The following is a 17,080-nucleotide window of genomic DNA, read 5'->3' on the forward strand; positions in this document are numbered from 1 at the left end:
ACACAGCCAGCTTTGGGTATAGGGCCCTTACCCGGGGGGTAACATTAATTTTGCATATATCTCATATGTATGATGTGTCTATGCTGTAATACTATATGTATATATACTATGGGTACGACTGTTGATAAATAGCCTCTAACATAAGTCTGAGTTGGTCATAGTTAAGCAGCTTATAGCGACTCATGGGTTGAGTTTCCTAGTTTAAAGGGTTCTGTCCTGGTTTTGCCCCCCCCCTTACTTCAACTTTCAGAGGCGTTGATTTGATGTTAAACACTATATCGCCCCCTCCATAGCTATAGCTATATTTATCTAGCTACCGTCCACCCTTATTTTAGGTGGACAAATAAGCGGTATTCACCCGCTATTGATATTGTACTGTTATAAGTTGCTCTTATCCTTCTGTCTACAAAGAAAATGAGGCAATTTGCCCTCCAATTACGTGCATTTAGTAGGAGCAACTTGTCATGACTCCCTATAATTTGTACATTTTCAGATAATAAATACATCTATTTTATAATTAACATATCACTCTATAAGAAGTATAAGTTTTTCAGGCTGTTCAAATTCTATCACTTTATTATGCGTTCATATAGGAAACAAAAGGAAAAAAGAGGTAATGCTTGATTATATGCATTTGATTTTGTACTTGCATACAATGTCCCCTATATTCATTATGTTCTTATGGTGAGATACATATATGATATCTGAATTAAGATTTCTTTACTATCTTATATGAAAATGTTTCATTGTCCAATGGATAAACAATGTCTTGTATGCAAAATTTACCAAAGTGATGCAAAATGTACATTATGTTTATGTTCTTTCTTTTTCTTGTGTTGCCTCAATAAAAATCTTTGATTCAAAAAAAAAAATGAAGCTTCTGTGGAACAGATTTGCAAGGCTGCAACTTGGTCCTCTTTGCATACTTTTTCAAAGTTTTATAAATTTGATACTTTTGCCTCGGCTGAGGCTTCTTTTGGGAGAAGGGTTCTTCAGGCAGTGGTGCCTTCTGTTTAGGTCTACCTGTCTTGTCCCTCCCTTATCATATGTGTCCTCTAGCTTGGGTATTGATTCCCACTAGTAATTGATGATTCCGTGGACTCACCATATCTTAGGAAAGAAAACATAATTTCTTTCATGTAATTAGCAAGAGTCCATGAGCTAGTGACGTATGGGATATACATTCCTACCAGGAGGGGCAAAGTTTCCCAAACCTCAAAATTCCTACAAATACACCCCTCACCACACCCACAAATCAGTTTTTTACAAACTTTGCCTCCTATGGAGGTGGTGAAGTAAGTTTGTGCTAGATTCTACGTTGATATGCGCTCCGCAGCAGGTTGGAGCCCGGTTTTCCTCTCAGCGTGCAGTGAATGTCAGAGGGATGTGAGGAGAGTATTGCCTATTTGAATTCAATGATCTCCTTCTACGGGGTCTATTTCATAGGTTCTCTGTTATCGGTCGTAGAGATTCATCTCTTACCTCCCTTTTCAGATCGACGATATACTCTTATATATATATACCATTACCTCTGCTGATTTTCGTTTCAGTACTGGTTTGGCTTTCTACAACATGTAGATGAGTGTCCTGGGGTAAGTAAGTCTTATTTTCTGTGACACTCTAAGCTATGGTTGGGCACTTTTTTATAAAGTTCTAAATATATGTATTCAAACATTTATTTGCCTTGACTCAGGATGTTCAACATTCCTTATTTCAGACAGTCAGTTTCATATTTGGGATAATGCATATGAATAAATCAATTTTTTTCTTACCTTAAAATTTGACTTTTTCCCTGTGGGCTGTTAGGCTCACGGGGGCTGAAAATGCTTCATTTTATTGCGTCATTCTTGGCGCGGACTTTTTTGGCGCAATTTTTTTTTTCTGTTTCCGGCGTCATACGTGTCGCCGGAAGTTGCGTCATTTTTGACGTTCTTTTGCGCCAAAAGTGTCAGCGTTCCGGATGTGGCGTCATTTTTGGCGCCAAAAGCATTTAGGCGCCAAATAATGTGGGCGTCATTTTTGGCGCTAAAAAAATATGGGCGTCACTATTGTCTCCACATTATTTAAGTCTCATTATTTATTGCTTCTGGTTGCTAGAAGCTTGTTCACTGGCATTTTTTTCCCATTCCTGAAACTGTCATTTAAGGAATTTGATCAATTTTGCTTTATATGTTGTTTTTTCTATTACATATTGCAAGATGTCCCACGTTGAAACTGAGTCAGAAGATACTTCTGGAAAATCGCTGCCTGGTGCTGGAGCTACCAAAGCTAAGTGTATCTGCTGTAAATTTATGGTATCTGTTCCTCCAGCTGTTGTTTGTACTGTTTGTCATGACAAACTTGTTAATGCAGATAATATTTCCTTTAGTACTGTTACATTACCTGTTGCTGTTCCGTCAACATCTAATGTTCCTGATAACATAAGAGATTTTGTTTCTAAATCCATTAAGAAGGCTATGTCTGTTATTCCTCCTTCTAGTAAACGTAAAAAGTCTTTTAAAACTTCTCATTTTTCAGATGAATTTTTAAATGAACATCATCATTCTGATTCTGATAATGGTTCTTCTGGTTCAGAGGATTCTGTCTCAGAGGTTGATGCTGATAAATCTTCATATTTATTTAAAATGGAATTTATTCGTTCTTTACTTAAAGAAGTCCTAATTGCATTAGAAATTGAGGATTCTGGTCCTCTTGATACTAAATCTAAACATTTAGATAAGGTTTTTAAATCTCCTGTAGTTATTCCAGAAGTTTTTCCTGTCCCTGGTGCTATTTCTGAAGTAATTTCCAGGGAATGGGATAATTTGGGTAATTCATTTACTCCTTCTAAACGTTTTAAGCAATTATATCCTGTGGCATCTGACAGATTAGAGTTTTGGGACAAAATCCCTAAGGTTGATGGGGCTGTCTCTACTCTTGCTAAGCGTACTACTATTCCTACGGCAGATGGTACTTCCTTTAAGGATCCTTTAGATAGGAAAATTGAATCCTTTCTAAGAAAAGCTTACTTGTGTTCAGGTAATCTTCTTAGACCTGCTATATCTTTAGCGGATGTTGCTGCAGCTTCAACTTTTTGGTTAGAAGCTTTAGCGCAACAAGTAACAGATCATAATTCTCATAGCATTATTATTCTTCTTCAACATGCTAATAATTTTATTTGTGATGCCATCTTTGATATCATTAGAGTTGATGTCAGGTATATGTCTCTAGCTATTTTAGCTAGAAGAGCTTTATGGCTTAAAACTTGGAATGCTGATATGTCTTCTAAGTCTACTCTGCTTTCCCTTTCTTTCCAGGGTAATAAATTGTTTGGTTCTCAGTTGGATTCTATTATCTCAACTGTTACTGGAGGGAAAGGAACTTTTTTACCACAGGATAAAAAATCTAAAGGTAAATTTAGGTCTAATAATCGTTTTCGTTCCTTTCGTCACAACAAGGAACAAAAGCCTGATCCTTCATCCTCAGGAGCGGTATCAGTTTGGAAACCATCTCCAGTCTGGAATAAATCCAAGCCTTTTAGAAAATCAAAGCCAGCTCCTAAGTCCACATGAAGGTGCGGCCCTCATTCCAGCTCAGCTGGTAGGGGGCAGATTACGTTTTTTCAAAGAAATTTGGATCAATTCTGTTCACAATCTTTGGATTCAGAACATTGTTTCAGAAGGGTACAGAATTGGCTTCAAGATAAGGCCTCCTGCAAAGAGATTTTTTCTTTCCCGTGTCCCAGTAAACCCAGCAAAGGCTCAAGCATTTCTGAAATGTGTTTCAGATCTAGAGTTGGCTGGAGTAATTATGCCAGTTCCAGTTCTGGAACAGGGACTGGGGTTTTATTCAAATCTCTTCATTGTACCAAAGAAGAATTCCTTCAGACCAGTTCTGGATCTAAAAATATTGAATCGTTATGTAAGGATACCAACATTCAAAATGGTAACTATAAGGACTATCCTGCCTTTTGTTCAGCAAGGGCATTATATGTCTACAATAGATTTACAGGATGCATATCTGCATATTCCGATTCATCCAGATCACTATCAGTTTCTGAGATTCTCTTTCCTAGACAAGCATTACCAGTTTGTGGCTCTGCCGTTTGGCCTAGCTACAGCTCCAAGAATTTTTACAAAGGTTCTCGGTGCCCTTCTGTCTGTAATCAGAGAACAGGGTATTGTGGTATTTCCTTATTTGGACGATATCTTGGTACTTGCTCAGTCTTCACATTTAGCAGAATCTCATACGAATTGACTTGTGTTGTTACTTCAACATCATGGTTGGAGGATCAATTTACCAAAAAGTTCATTGATTCCTCAGACACAGGTAACCTTTTTAGGTTTCCAGATAGATTCAGTGTCCATGACTCTATCTTTGACAGACAAGAGATGTCTAAAATTGATATCAGCTTGTCGAAACCTTCAGTCACAATCATTCCCTTCGGTAGCCTTATGCATGGAAATTCTAGGTCTTATGACTGCTGCATCGGACGCGATCCCCTTTGCTCGTTTTCACATGCGACCTCTTCAGCTCTGTATGCTGAACCAGTGGTGCAGGGATTACACAAAGATATCTCAATTAATATCTTTAAAACCGATTGTACGACACTCTCTGACGTGGTGGACAGATCACCATCGTTTAGTTCAGGGGGCTTCTTTTGTTCTTCCGACCTGGACTGTAATTTCAACAGATGCAAGTCTTACAGGTTGGGGAGCTGTGTGGGGGTCTCTGACAGCACAAGGGGTTTGGGAATCTCAGGAGGTGAGATTACCGATCAATATTTTGGAACTCCGTGCAATTTTCAGAGCCCTTCAGTTTTGGCCTCTTCTAAAGAGAGAATCGTTCATTTGTTTTCAGACAGACAATGTCACAACTGTGGCATACATCAATCATCAAGGAGGGACTCACAGTCCTCTGGCTATGAAAGAAGTATCTCGAATTCTGGTATGGGCGGAATCCAGCTCCTGTCTAGTTTCTGCGGTTCATATCCCAGGTATAGACAATTGGGAAGCGGATTATCTCAGTCGCCAAACGTTACATCCGGGCGAATGGTCTCTTCACCCAGAGGTATTTCTTCAGATTGTTCAAAGGTGGGGACTTCCAGAAATAGATCTGATGGCTTCTCATCTAAACAAGAAACTTCCCAGGTATCTGTCCAGATCCAGGGATCCTCAAGCGGAAGCAGTGGATGCATTGTCACTTCCTTGGAAGTATCATCCTGCCTATATCTTTCCGCCTCTAGTTCTTCTTCCAAGAGTAATCTCCAAGATTCTGAAGGAATGCTCGTTTGCTCTGCTGGTAGCTCCAGCATGGCCTCACAGGTTTTGGTATGCGGATCTTGTCCGGATGGCCTCTTGCCAACCGTGGACTCTTCCGTTAAGGCCAGACCTTCTGTCGCAAGGTCCTTTTTTCCATCAGGATCTCAAATCCTTAAATTTAAAGGTATGGAGATTGAACGCTTGATTCTTAGTCAAAGAGGTTTCTCTGACTCTGTGATTAATACTATGTTACAGGCTCGTAAATCTGTATCTAGGGAGATATATTATAGAGTCTGGAAGACTTATATTTCTTGGTGTCTTTCTCATCATTTTTCCTGGCATTCTTTTAGAATTCCGAGAATATTACAGTTTCTTCAGGATGGTTTGGATAAAGGTTTGTCTGCAAGTTCCTTGAAAGGACAAATCTCTGCTCTTTCTGTTCTTTTTCACAGAAAGATTGCTAATCTTCCTGATATTCATTGTTTTGTACAAGCTTTGGTTCGTATAAAACCTGTCATTAAGTCAATTTCTCCTCCTTGGAGTTTGAATTTGGTTCTGGGGGCTCTTCAAGCTCCTCCGTTTGAACCTATGCATTCATTGGACATTAAATTACTTTCTTGGAAAGTTTTGTTCCTTTTGGCCATCTCTTCTGCCAGAAGAGTTTCTGAATTATCTGCTCTTTCTTGTGAGTCTCCTTTTCTGATTTTTCACCAGGATAAGGCGGTGTTGCGAACTTCTTTTAAATTTTTACCTAAGGTTGTGAATTCCAACAACATTAGTAGAGAAATTGTGGTTCCTTCATTATGTCCTAATCCTAAGAATTCTAAGGAGAAATCATTGCATTCTTTGGATGTAGTTAGAGCTTTGAAATATTATGTTGAAGCTACTAAGAATTTCCGAAAGACTTCTAGTCTATTTGTTATCTTTTCCGGTTCTAGGAAAGGTCAGAAGGCCTCTGCCATTTCTTTGGCATCTTGGTTGAAATCTTTAATTCATCATGCTTATGTCGAGTCGGGTAGAACTCCGCCTCAAAGGATTACAGCTCATTCTACTAGGTCAGTTTCTACTTCCTGGGCGTTTAGGAATGAAGCTTCGGTTGATCAGATTTGCAAAGCAGCAACTTGGTCTTCTTTGCATACTTTTACTAAATTCTACCATTTTGATGTGTTTTCTTCTTCTGAAGCTGTCCTTGGTAGAAAAGTACTTCAGGCAGCTGTTTCAGTTTGAATCTTCTGCTTATATTAAGATTTAAACTTTATTTTTGGGTGTGGATTTTTTTCAGCGGAATTGGCTGTCTTTATTTTATCCCTCCCTCTCTAGTGACTCTTGCGTGGAAGATCCACATCTTGGGTAGTCATTATCCCATACGTCACTAGCTCATGGACTCTTGCTAATTACATGAAAGAAAACATAATTTATGTAAGAACTTACCTGATAAATTCATTTCTTTCATATTAGCAAGAGTCCATGAGGCCCACTCTTTTTGTGGTGATTATGATTTTTTTGTATAAAGCACAATTATTCCAATTCCTTATTTTTTATGCTTTCGCACTTTTTTCTTATCACCCCACTTCTTGGCTATTCGTTAAACTGATTTGTGGGTGTGGTGAGGGGTGTATTTGTAGGCATTTTGAGGTTTGGGAAACTTTGCCCCTCCTGGTAGGAATGTATATCCCATACGTCACTAGCTCATGGACTCTTGCTAATATGAAAGAAATGAATTTATCAGGTAAGTTCTTACATAAATTATGTTTTATGCTTACCTGATAAATGTATTTATTTCCGTATATGATGAGTCCACGGCCCAACCTTTATTTAAGACAGTTATTTTTTCTAAAACCTCAGACACCTCTACACTTTTGTGTTATCATCTTTTTACATTTTTCCTTTGGTCGAATGACTGGAGATTATGGGTAAGGGAAGTGACATATATATCAGCTTTGCTGTAGTGCTCTTTGCCTCCTCCTGCTGGCCACGAGTGATATTCCCACTAGTAATTGATGATTCTGTGGACTCACCGTATCCGGAAATAAATACATTTATCAGGTAAGCATAATTTATGTTTCCCCTCTGCCTTCTTCCCAATCACTAAACTTTTGCCGTAATGTTGCGGTCCCACCCATTCCTGGACCTATCATGCCTCCTTTTGCCCTCCTGCCACCCCCTCCAGTGATGGGCCGCCCACCTGCCTCCATCCTATCCCTTCCACGCCACCAATGATTGGCACAATTGCTGGCAGATGCAAAGAGGGCCACAAAGTTGCCCTCTCTGCATTGTTTGCTTACCAGAGGGTATTGCACAATGCCTCAATATCAAGGCATCGCTGCAATACCCTGAAAGCAACTGGAAGCGATCACGATTGCTTCCATCACTTAAAACCCATGAGGACATACCGGGCACGTCCTTGGTCATTAACGACAATTTTTTGTAGGACATGCCTGTTGTAGGACATGCCTGGTACGTCCTCGGTCGTTAAGGGGATATGTAACATATATCTATCTTTCTATCATATATGATATATATCTATCTTTCTAACATATCTCTATCATATATCTATCAAACATATATATATATATATATATATATATATATATATATATATATATCATATATCTATTATATATATGTCTATCATCTATCTATCTATCTATCTATCTATCTATCTATCCTAAAACTCCAAAATTAGCACTAAAATTGTTCAAGTTATCACTTGTTTGAACGAGGATATGTCCCTCTTTTAAATGATGGGTCACATACTCAGTTTGTTATGAACTAATTACCATGGGAACAGTGATCCCCTGACAAAACCATAGGCATATTGAACAACATCAGTTTGTGTGTAGTATGTGTGCGGGGGGCATAGGAGATACCCAACCACATACACACATACATATACACACACACACACAACAACAAACATACATACACACATACATACACACACATACACACATGCATACACACACATACACACACACACAACGACAAACATACACACACAACCACACACATACATACACACAAACAAACATGCACACACATACATACATACACACATTCACATACATATACATTCACATACACACACATACACAAACATTCACAGACATACATACACAGACACACACATACACACACACACAATACATAGACACACACACACATTTACACACACACACAATACATAGACACACATACATGCACTCACAATACTTAGACACACACATGCACACACATATACACACAATATATACACACAAATATACACACATACACACATATACTGATACACATACACAATACATATACACACATAAACAATACATAGACATACACACACATACATACATACACAGACACACACATACACACACACACACAATACATAGACACACACACATTTACACACACACACAATACATAGACACACATACATGCACTCACAATACTTAGACACACACATGCACACACAATACATACACACACATATACACACATACACACATATACTGATACACATACACAATACATATACACACATAAACAATACATAGACATACACACACATACATACATACATACATACACACACACATACACAATACATAGACATACTTGAGACCTCTTACATGAAAACACTAATCATTATCTTTCAAATAAATGTTCCTGTGTCTGATTATCATAAAAATAACAAGTGATTGTCATATTAGTTAATAATATTAATGATCACCAGAAGCAACCACTTGCTTCTATCTCCTATGTTGCTGACATTAGGTCTCATAAACCCATTTTCACTGAACTAATAAACATTTACAGAAACAGACAAGTAAAGAGGGTTGGGGGAGATTTAAATAATAAAGGTAGAAACATTTACAGACAAGGGCAACATCAGTGTATCCTGCACTTCATGATCACCCAAATCTTATGGTCTACAGCTTCCTGCAGGTAGGGATGGGCGAATGTTTCGCAACATTCGAAAAACGGCACGAATTTTAACACATTCGTTCGTTCGAATCGAATTTCGAATGTTTACATAACATTCTAACATTCGATTTTCGAATGTTCGGTTTCGAATTTTACGATTACATTTGAAAATATTCGAATTCGAAAAATTCGAATTTAGATTGTAATAGTATTTCTAATGCTTTTAAATGTAATATTCGAATTATGCAATACGTGTATTCGAATTCGAAAAATTCAAATTTATGTTTGTAATAGTATTTGTAATGCTTTCTTTGAATGTAATATTCGAATTATGCAATATTCTATATGGAAACATTCGAAATGATATATTTGTATCTATTATGTATCAATTTACTAAATTCCCACCCTACAACATGAACTATTGAACTTCTGAATAGTATTTGTTAAATAGAATGTTAAATTCGAAATTTCGAAAGTGGACATTTGATATAATTATAAACATTCGAATTCGAAAGTGACATTCGAAAACTGTAAATAACATTCGATTTTCGAATTTTTAAGAATATTCGTTCTTATCGACATTCGAATTTAGAATTCAAATTTCGGTAATAACATTCGTTCTAAATTCGAAATTCGAAAATTTACACATTCGCCCATCCCTACCTGCAGGGCTAAAGAACTGAACTAACAGCGAGTAATTGCAATCAGGTAGATTACGAGTTTTGCATTACGGCTTTTAATGCTAAAAAAATGGCAATTTTAGCGTAAAAGCAGTAACGCAGCTATTGCAGCTATTGGGAGTCGTGTCAGTATAGCTATACTGCAAGCATTTTAGCCTGTAACGCAACGTCCATCCTGCATTAAAAAAAAAATTTTGTGTGGGATTTTCATAGCGCCGGTATTTCAGGTTGTGCTGGGAGGCTAAAAAGCTTGCGTTACAGCCTATACCGACACGATCCATTCCGCCATCTGAGACCAGTAGTTACGAGTTTTGCGCAACAAAAATGTTTCACAAAACTCATAACTAAAATGTTACAAAGTACACTAACACCCATAATTAACCCCTAAACCGCCGCCCTCCTGCATTGCAAATACTATAATAAACCTATTAACCCCTAATCTGCTGCCCACCCACATCGCAACTATTAAATAAACCTATTAACCCCTAATCAGCCACCCCTGACATCGCCAACACTATAATAAACCTATTAATCCCTAAACCTCCAGCCTCCAGCAACCGTGAGTAGATATTCTGGGGTCAATGTTAGTTTTTTTTTTTTTTTGGGGGGGGGTTAGATTAGTGCTTTGGGCTTTTTTAAAAAAGCTAAATGCCTTTTTAAGGACAATGCCCATACAAATGCCGCTTTAGGGGCAATGGGTAGCTTAGATTTTTTTAGAGTTATTTTTTTTTTATTTTGGGGGGGTTGGTTGGGTTGTGGGTTTTACTGTTGGGGGGATTTTGTATTTTTTTTTACAGGTAAAAGAGCTGTTTAACTTGCCCTACAAAAGGCACTTTTAAGGGCTATTGGTAGTTTATTGTAGGCTATGGGGTGTTTTTATTTCAGGAGGGCTTTTTTAGTCAAATTCTTTTTATTGAAGTGAATCAGTACACATCCAACAACACATATGCGCATTGTGGTATACATTACAGTATTAAATATGTTAAAGAACGGCACAGATCCAAACATTTGTAAACAAGTACCATACAAGGAGGAAAGAGGAAAGAAAACTCGGTATAGCCATGAGTTTAGGGGGGGAAGGAGTAGGGAAAGGGGAGGGAACTGTCCAGCCCCGGAATCTTATTAAAAAGCGGCATTCCACTCTATTTAAAGTTGGACACCATTTACTTAGTTAGACGTCGTTGTTCTAATGTATTCATCCCATATTGCTTGTAATGATATAAAGTTGTCAGTGCTACCTCTCTTATAAGCTGAATACTCCTCTAACTCTAGTAACTCGGTCACTTTAGCCCTCCACATTCCCAGAGTGGGAGCATCTTTCGCTTTCCAGTGTTTGGCAATCAGGAGTTTAACGCTATTAGTAAATATTCGGAACAGAGGAAGAAGAGATTTAAAAGGGAGCTTGACGGACTTATTTAGCAGCCAGATAAGGGGATCAGCTGGCAGGGTCGCATGTAATATATTACTGATTTCATCTATTATTTTGTACCAAAAATGGTTTAGTTGAGAGCACCACCACCACATGTGGCCCATGCCACTCCCAACGTGGCCACATCTCCAGCATTTATTATTGGTGTTATGATATATTCAATGTAATTTCCTTGGGGTTAGATACCAGCAGTGTAGTATTTTATAGTTGGTCTCTAGAATAGATGCTGAGGTGGATGACTTTTTGGTATTAATGAATATATTAGTGGCTGTTTGAGGTAAAATAATTATTCCCAGCTCCCTTTCCCACATTTCTATGGAGTAAGGAAGATTACCCGGTGAGGGTTGGGTGAGGATTTTATATATAGCGGAAAGAGAGTGTTTAATTGGAGAGTTTAAGAGATAGAGTTTCTCGATATTAGTTGGAGGGCGAGTCATGTTAATTTTATGTTTATGTGTGGATATATAATTATGGAGTCTTCTGTAAGAAAACCAGTTGCGCGCCCATTCGTAGCCCTTATCTATCAGTTGTGCTTGAGTGTTTATAGAGTCGTTAGTGGTGACATTATGTAGGAGAATATCATCATCATTGGTGGTGTTAGGTAGTGATGTTTGTAAGAGATTTATAGAGAATTCAGGGTTATTTCTAAGGGAAGTTAAAGGACCAGGATTAGAGGATAGACAAGGGTGATAATAAGAAGCCCTTTTCCACTGTGTGAAAGTCTCTTTTGTGATGGGGTTAAGTAGTATTTTAATTTGCTCTTGGAATTTAGGGTTCCAGCATATAGAAGCTAGTGGTAAGTCGGGATTAAGTTGTTTCTCAAGTCGGACCCACCTCCTCTGACCATCTCCCACCCTCCAGTCCAGAATTCTTTGTAGGTAAATGGACATTCTATAGTTTTCTAGGTCGGGTAGACCCAACCCACCATGTTCCCGCGGTAGCAGCATGGTCTTTTTATTTATTCTAGGTGGTTTTTTCTTCCACACGAAAGAGTTGATTAGGTTTTGTATTTGGGTGAGGTACTTAGGAGGTAAAGGCACCGGGACCGCACTCATAATATAAAGTAATCTTGGGAAGATATTCATTTTTATAGTGTGGATTCTGCCCCACCAGGAGAGTTTTTTTGAGCCCCAAGAAGAGAGGTCTCGCATTATTGCTGTTTTGATATGTGTGTAGTTAATGTGAAATAGGTCGTCAACTGACCGAGGGAGATATATTCCTAGATATTTGAGAGCTTTAGAACACCACTTCAAGGGGCAGCAATTTTTAATTACATTAATAGAGTGGGCGGATAGGCCGAGGGCCAATATTTCAGATTTGTTTGGATTGATAAGGAAATCCGTGAGCTTATTAAAAAGGGATAATTCGGATAGAAGAGGAGGGATGGAGGTTTCGGGTTCTGTCAAAGAAAATAAGATGTCGTCAGCAAATAACGAGACCTTAAATTCATCGTCCTCCACTGTGACACCCTGGATTTCTGGCATATTCCTAATCTTTAAAGCAAAGGTTTCAATGAATAGGGCGAATAAAAGGGGGGAGAGGGGGCAACCTTGTCGCGTTCCATTTGCGATTTCAATCGGTGAGGATAGGGAGCCGTTTACTAAAATACGAGCACTGGGCGAGGAGTATAGGGCGAATATACGTTGAAGGGTCGTTGGGCCAAGGCCGAAAGCATGTAAGGTAGCTCTTAAGTATGACCAGTTGACCCGGTCAAATGCTTTCTCAGCATCAGTGGATATGAACGTGGTTGGGATATTTTTGTTTGAGACATGCCAGATTAGGTGTATATTTCGTGTCGTATTGTCCCTAGCCTCTCGCCCAGGGACAAATCCGACTTGATCGTTATGTATGAGGGAAGGGAGAAGTCTATTAAGGCGGGTTGTGATTAATTTAGCGAAGATCTTTAGGTCAGTATTAATAAGTGAGATAGGGCGGTAGTTAGTTATTAAGTCTGGGGATTTGTTGGGTTTAGGGAGTACAGTGATGTGGGCTTGAAGCGAAAGTGGTGAAAATCAGGAGGGCTTTTTTAATTGTATAGGGCTATTAGATTAGGTGTAATTGTTTTTATTTTTGATAATTTCTTTATTATTTTTTGTAAGCTTATTTTTTTTAAATTTGTTTGTAGTTTTGTAGTAAATTTGTAATTTTAGATTTTTTAATTGGTAGTATTTTTTTTATTTTATTTGAAAAAGTTAGGTAAATTTATAGTTTAATGTAAGGTTTATTTTTATTTCACAGGTAACTTTTTTATTTATTTTAAGATAGTTATATTGTAATTTTAAGTTAAAGTTAGGTGTTAGGTTGGGGGTTAATAGTTTAATTTAGTGTTTTGCAATATGGGGGCCGGCGGTTTAGGGGTAAATAGGTTTATTTAGTTGCAGAGATGTGGGAGGTCGGAGGTTTAGGGGCTATTAGGTTTATTTAGCTGTGGAGATGTGGGAGGCCGGAGGTTTAGGGGTTAATATGTTTATTATAGTGTTGGTGATGTCGGGGAGCGGCGGATTAGGAGTTATTAACTTATTAGTGTCAGCAATGTTGGGGGCGGCAGATTAGGAGTTAATAACTATATTTAGGTGTTGGCTATGTCAGGGGCGTCATATTAGGGGTGTTTAGACTCAGGGTTTATGTTAGGGTGCAAGGTTTAAACATAATTTTTTTTCCCCCCATAGACATCAATGGGGTTGCGTTACGGAGAATTTTCTTAACACACTTCAGGTGTTAGTTTTTTTTTCTAACACTCTCTCCCCATTGATGTCTATCCAAAACAAAGAAGGTGTCCACAGCTCTCCAATAATAGAAATAATCTTTATTAGGACATATAAGTAGCAACGTTTCGAGGTTAACACCTCTTAATCATGCATGAGATGCATGATTAAGAGGTGTTAACCTCGAAACGTTGCTACTTATATGTCCTAATAAAGATTATTTCTATTATTGGAGAGCTGTGGACACCTTCTTTGTTTTGGATATCCATTTGGTGAAGGGGCAGTTCACCTGTCTTCACTGGCACTCCATTCCTTTGGTGCTGTTCCGCCCTTGTTCATTGATGTCTATGGGGGAAAGCGTGCACGAGCACGTCAAAGCAGCCCTTGGATTTTGTGCGGTATGGAGCTTAACGCCACCATATCGCACACACAAGGAGGCTTTTCAGTAACTCGTAACGGCAGCGATATGGAGGGTGAAATAACGCAACTTTTTGGGGGTGATTGATAATTACCAATAATAATTAGTAATAAGTAAATCACTGCTAATGCATATATCAATAACTGACTTAATGTCCCTTTAACATACATGTAAAAAACCCCTGAATATATTGTGTTTTTGTGAATAATGTTATCTAGAGATATTGAGGCCTATTTATCAAAGGTCTTGTGGACCTGATCCGACAGTGCGGATCAGGTCCGCAAGACCTTGCTGAATGCGGAGAGAAATACGCTCTACGTATTCAGCATTGCACCAGCAGCTCACAAGAGCTGCTGGTGCAATGCCGCCCCCTGCAGACTCGAGACCAATCGGCCGCCAGCAGGGGGGTGTCAATCAACCAGCTCGTACTCAATCGGGTTGAATTGTGGCGATTCCTGTCCACCTGCTCAGAGCAGGCGGACAGGGTTATGGAGCAGCGGTCTTTAGACCGCTGCTTCATAACTGCTGTTTCTGGCGAGTCTGAAGACTCGCCAGAAACACGGGCCCTCAAGCTCCTTACGGAGCTTGATAAATGGGCCTCATTAGATAAAACTCACTCAGGTTCTCAAGCAGACTATGATTAGAGGGACTGGCACCTAATCTCATACAGCCGGGCTTACACATTCTGATATACAGTACCAGTATTATCACTTTTATATAAGAAAGGAAAATGATATAATTAGTACCTGTTAGATTTCTGGCATTATCAAGCAATCTCTTTATTTCTGGCATTTCTTCCTCTGAAATCCCTTTCTTAACACTGCAATAGTAAGAATGTTATAAAACATTAACTTTATCATTATTTACTATTAAATAGTTTGTTGCATATAAAAGAGAATATTCCAAAATATTTCAGTTAAAAAAAAATATATATATGAATAAATATCCTATATTATAAAAGGCCAAGTATGTTTGTCCAATGCAGTTATGCGCAGTAGAGACTGCAGCACGAGACAAACATACCTGGCCTTAACCCCTTAACGACCAGCGCTGATGTACAGTAGAGACTGCCCAAGGACAGCTCTGGTTGTTAAACAGCGGTGGTGCTGATTATTGGCATGGGAGTGTTAGGAGGGAGGCGTGTGGGCGGCCCATCACTGGAGGAGGGTGAGGGGGGGCATGAGTGGTTGGGACTGCTACGCTGCAGAAAAAAAGAAAATGTTGAGAGCGGCAAGGAAGGGGAAGGAGGGAGAGGAGATCAGAGTGAGATCAGAGTGGATGGGGGGATCGGGAGTTGGACACATTTTGGCCCCTGTACACAGTCTTTAAGACTAGTGTGTGTGTGTATATATATATATATATATATATATAAAAAAGATTCAGCACAGCAAATATATATACAAACAGAAAGTTGATTTGTATCAAGTTACCCAGATGTGATTTATAACTAACCTGTATACAAAAATGGGAACTATAAAATCGGAGTAATTGGCATTCTTGTCGGCTTCCACCAGTCGCTTCATTATACCCATATACCCCCTTTGCCACTGCACTTCCTGGTCCAGAGGCAGCAGATTACCTGAAACACAGAGAGAAATTAGAAGCATTTACTCTCAAACACTAAAATGCCATATTGATAGAAAAACCCAAAATATATGAAAAAAGATAAAAACACAGGTAGCAGCAACAGGAAATATAATACAACATTTTGTCACGCTGATAATTATTGTGTAAATTGTAAACCATCAAGTATGTGATAATCTGAAACTGAACTCATATTTACTATTCCATGATCTTGCTCCTATATGGCAGCAAGATCATGGAACTCCCTCCCGTTGCACCTCAGACAATCCACCTCCCTTACAAACTTCAGGAAGGACCTCAAGACCTGGCTCTTCGATTGAATCATCTTCCCTTAGCCCCCCCCCCCCCCCCATTGCGCCTTGAGACCCTCACGGGTGATTAGTTTGCGCTTTACAAGTACCCAATAGATAGATAGATAGATAGATTCACTTACCAAGCTGAGCATAGATTTCCCCCGTCTCTTGATCGCTCATCATTGCGCATCCGCGGTTATCGACCAGAGTGATGTTGCTTGTGAGTGGGTACGATATTCTCTTTGTGGTCTTACCTCCATCTGAACTACCAACATCAGAATAAAGTTTATATGCTCCTTCCTCCAGGACGTACTTACAGGTGTTAATAAAAGACGATTTGCCGTGACCTAAATAACCGAACAGCTGCAGGAGCACTCGCTTATAGCCCTGGTTGCCACGAGGTTTACAGTCATTAAGGCTGAAGTTCTTAATAAATGATTTCTTGTTATCAATATCCATGGCAGCTGTGTTGTGCCTCTGTATATTTAGCTGGCTGTTCACTGACTTCACTGTCCGGGGCTCAGCATTCTGCTTATATAGACTCAAAATGAAACTGAAACTTATGTTTCACCAGCACTTGCAGGCATTTACAATAAAGCTTAAAGGGATAGGAAGTCAAAAATAAACTAGCAAGAATCAGATAGAGCATGTCATTTTAAGACACTTTTAAAATCACTTATATTTTCAAATGTGCTTTGTACTCTTGGTATCCATTGTTGAAAATGAATACATACTGTACATATCCTACACTAGTGGGAGCTAGCTGGTGATTGGTGCCTGCACACATAAGGGATTAAATGCCTACCG

At 38.8% G+C, this 17,080-nt stretch overlaps 1 protein-coding gene across 1 annotated transcript in view; it reads right to left on the reverse strand.

Moving 5' to 3' along the window:
* LOC128642335 (uncharacterized) overlaps positions 1-16,803 on the reverse strand; it is a 29,298-nt gene extending 12,495 nt beyond the window's left edge. Inside the window, exons 1-3 of the mRNA XM_053695067.1 lie at positions 16,414-16,803; positions 15,849-15,975; positions 15,143-15,216 (exon numbers count right to left, since the gene is read on the reverse strand). Of these exons, the coding sequence (XP_053551042.1) occupies positions 15,143-15,216; positions 15,849-15,975; positions 16,414-16,732 (520 nt within the window). The 5' untranslated portion in view covers positions 16,733-16,803. The remainder of the gene's footprint in view (positions 1-15,142; positions 15,217-15,848; positions 15,976-16,413) is intronic.
* Between the last annotated feature and the right edge of the window lie 277 nt (positions 16,804-17,080).

This window comes from Bombina bombina, chromosome 11 (assembly GCF_027579735.1).
Source record: "Bombina bombina isolate aBomBom1 chromosome 11, aBomBom1.pri, whole genome shotgun sequence".
NCBI classification, from domain to species: domain Eukaryota; kingdom Metazoa; phylum Chordata; class Amphibia; order Anura; family Bombinatoridae; genus Bombina; species Bombina bombina.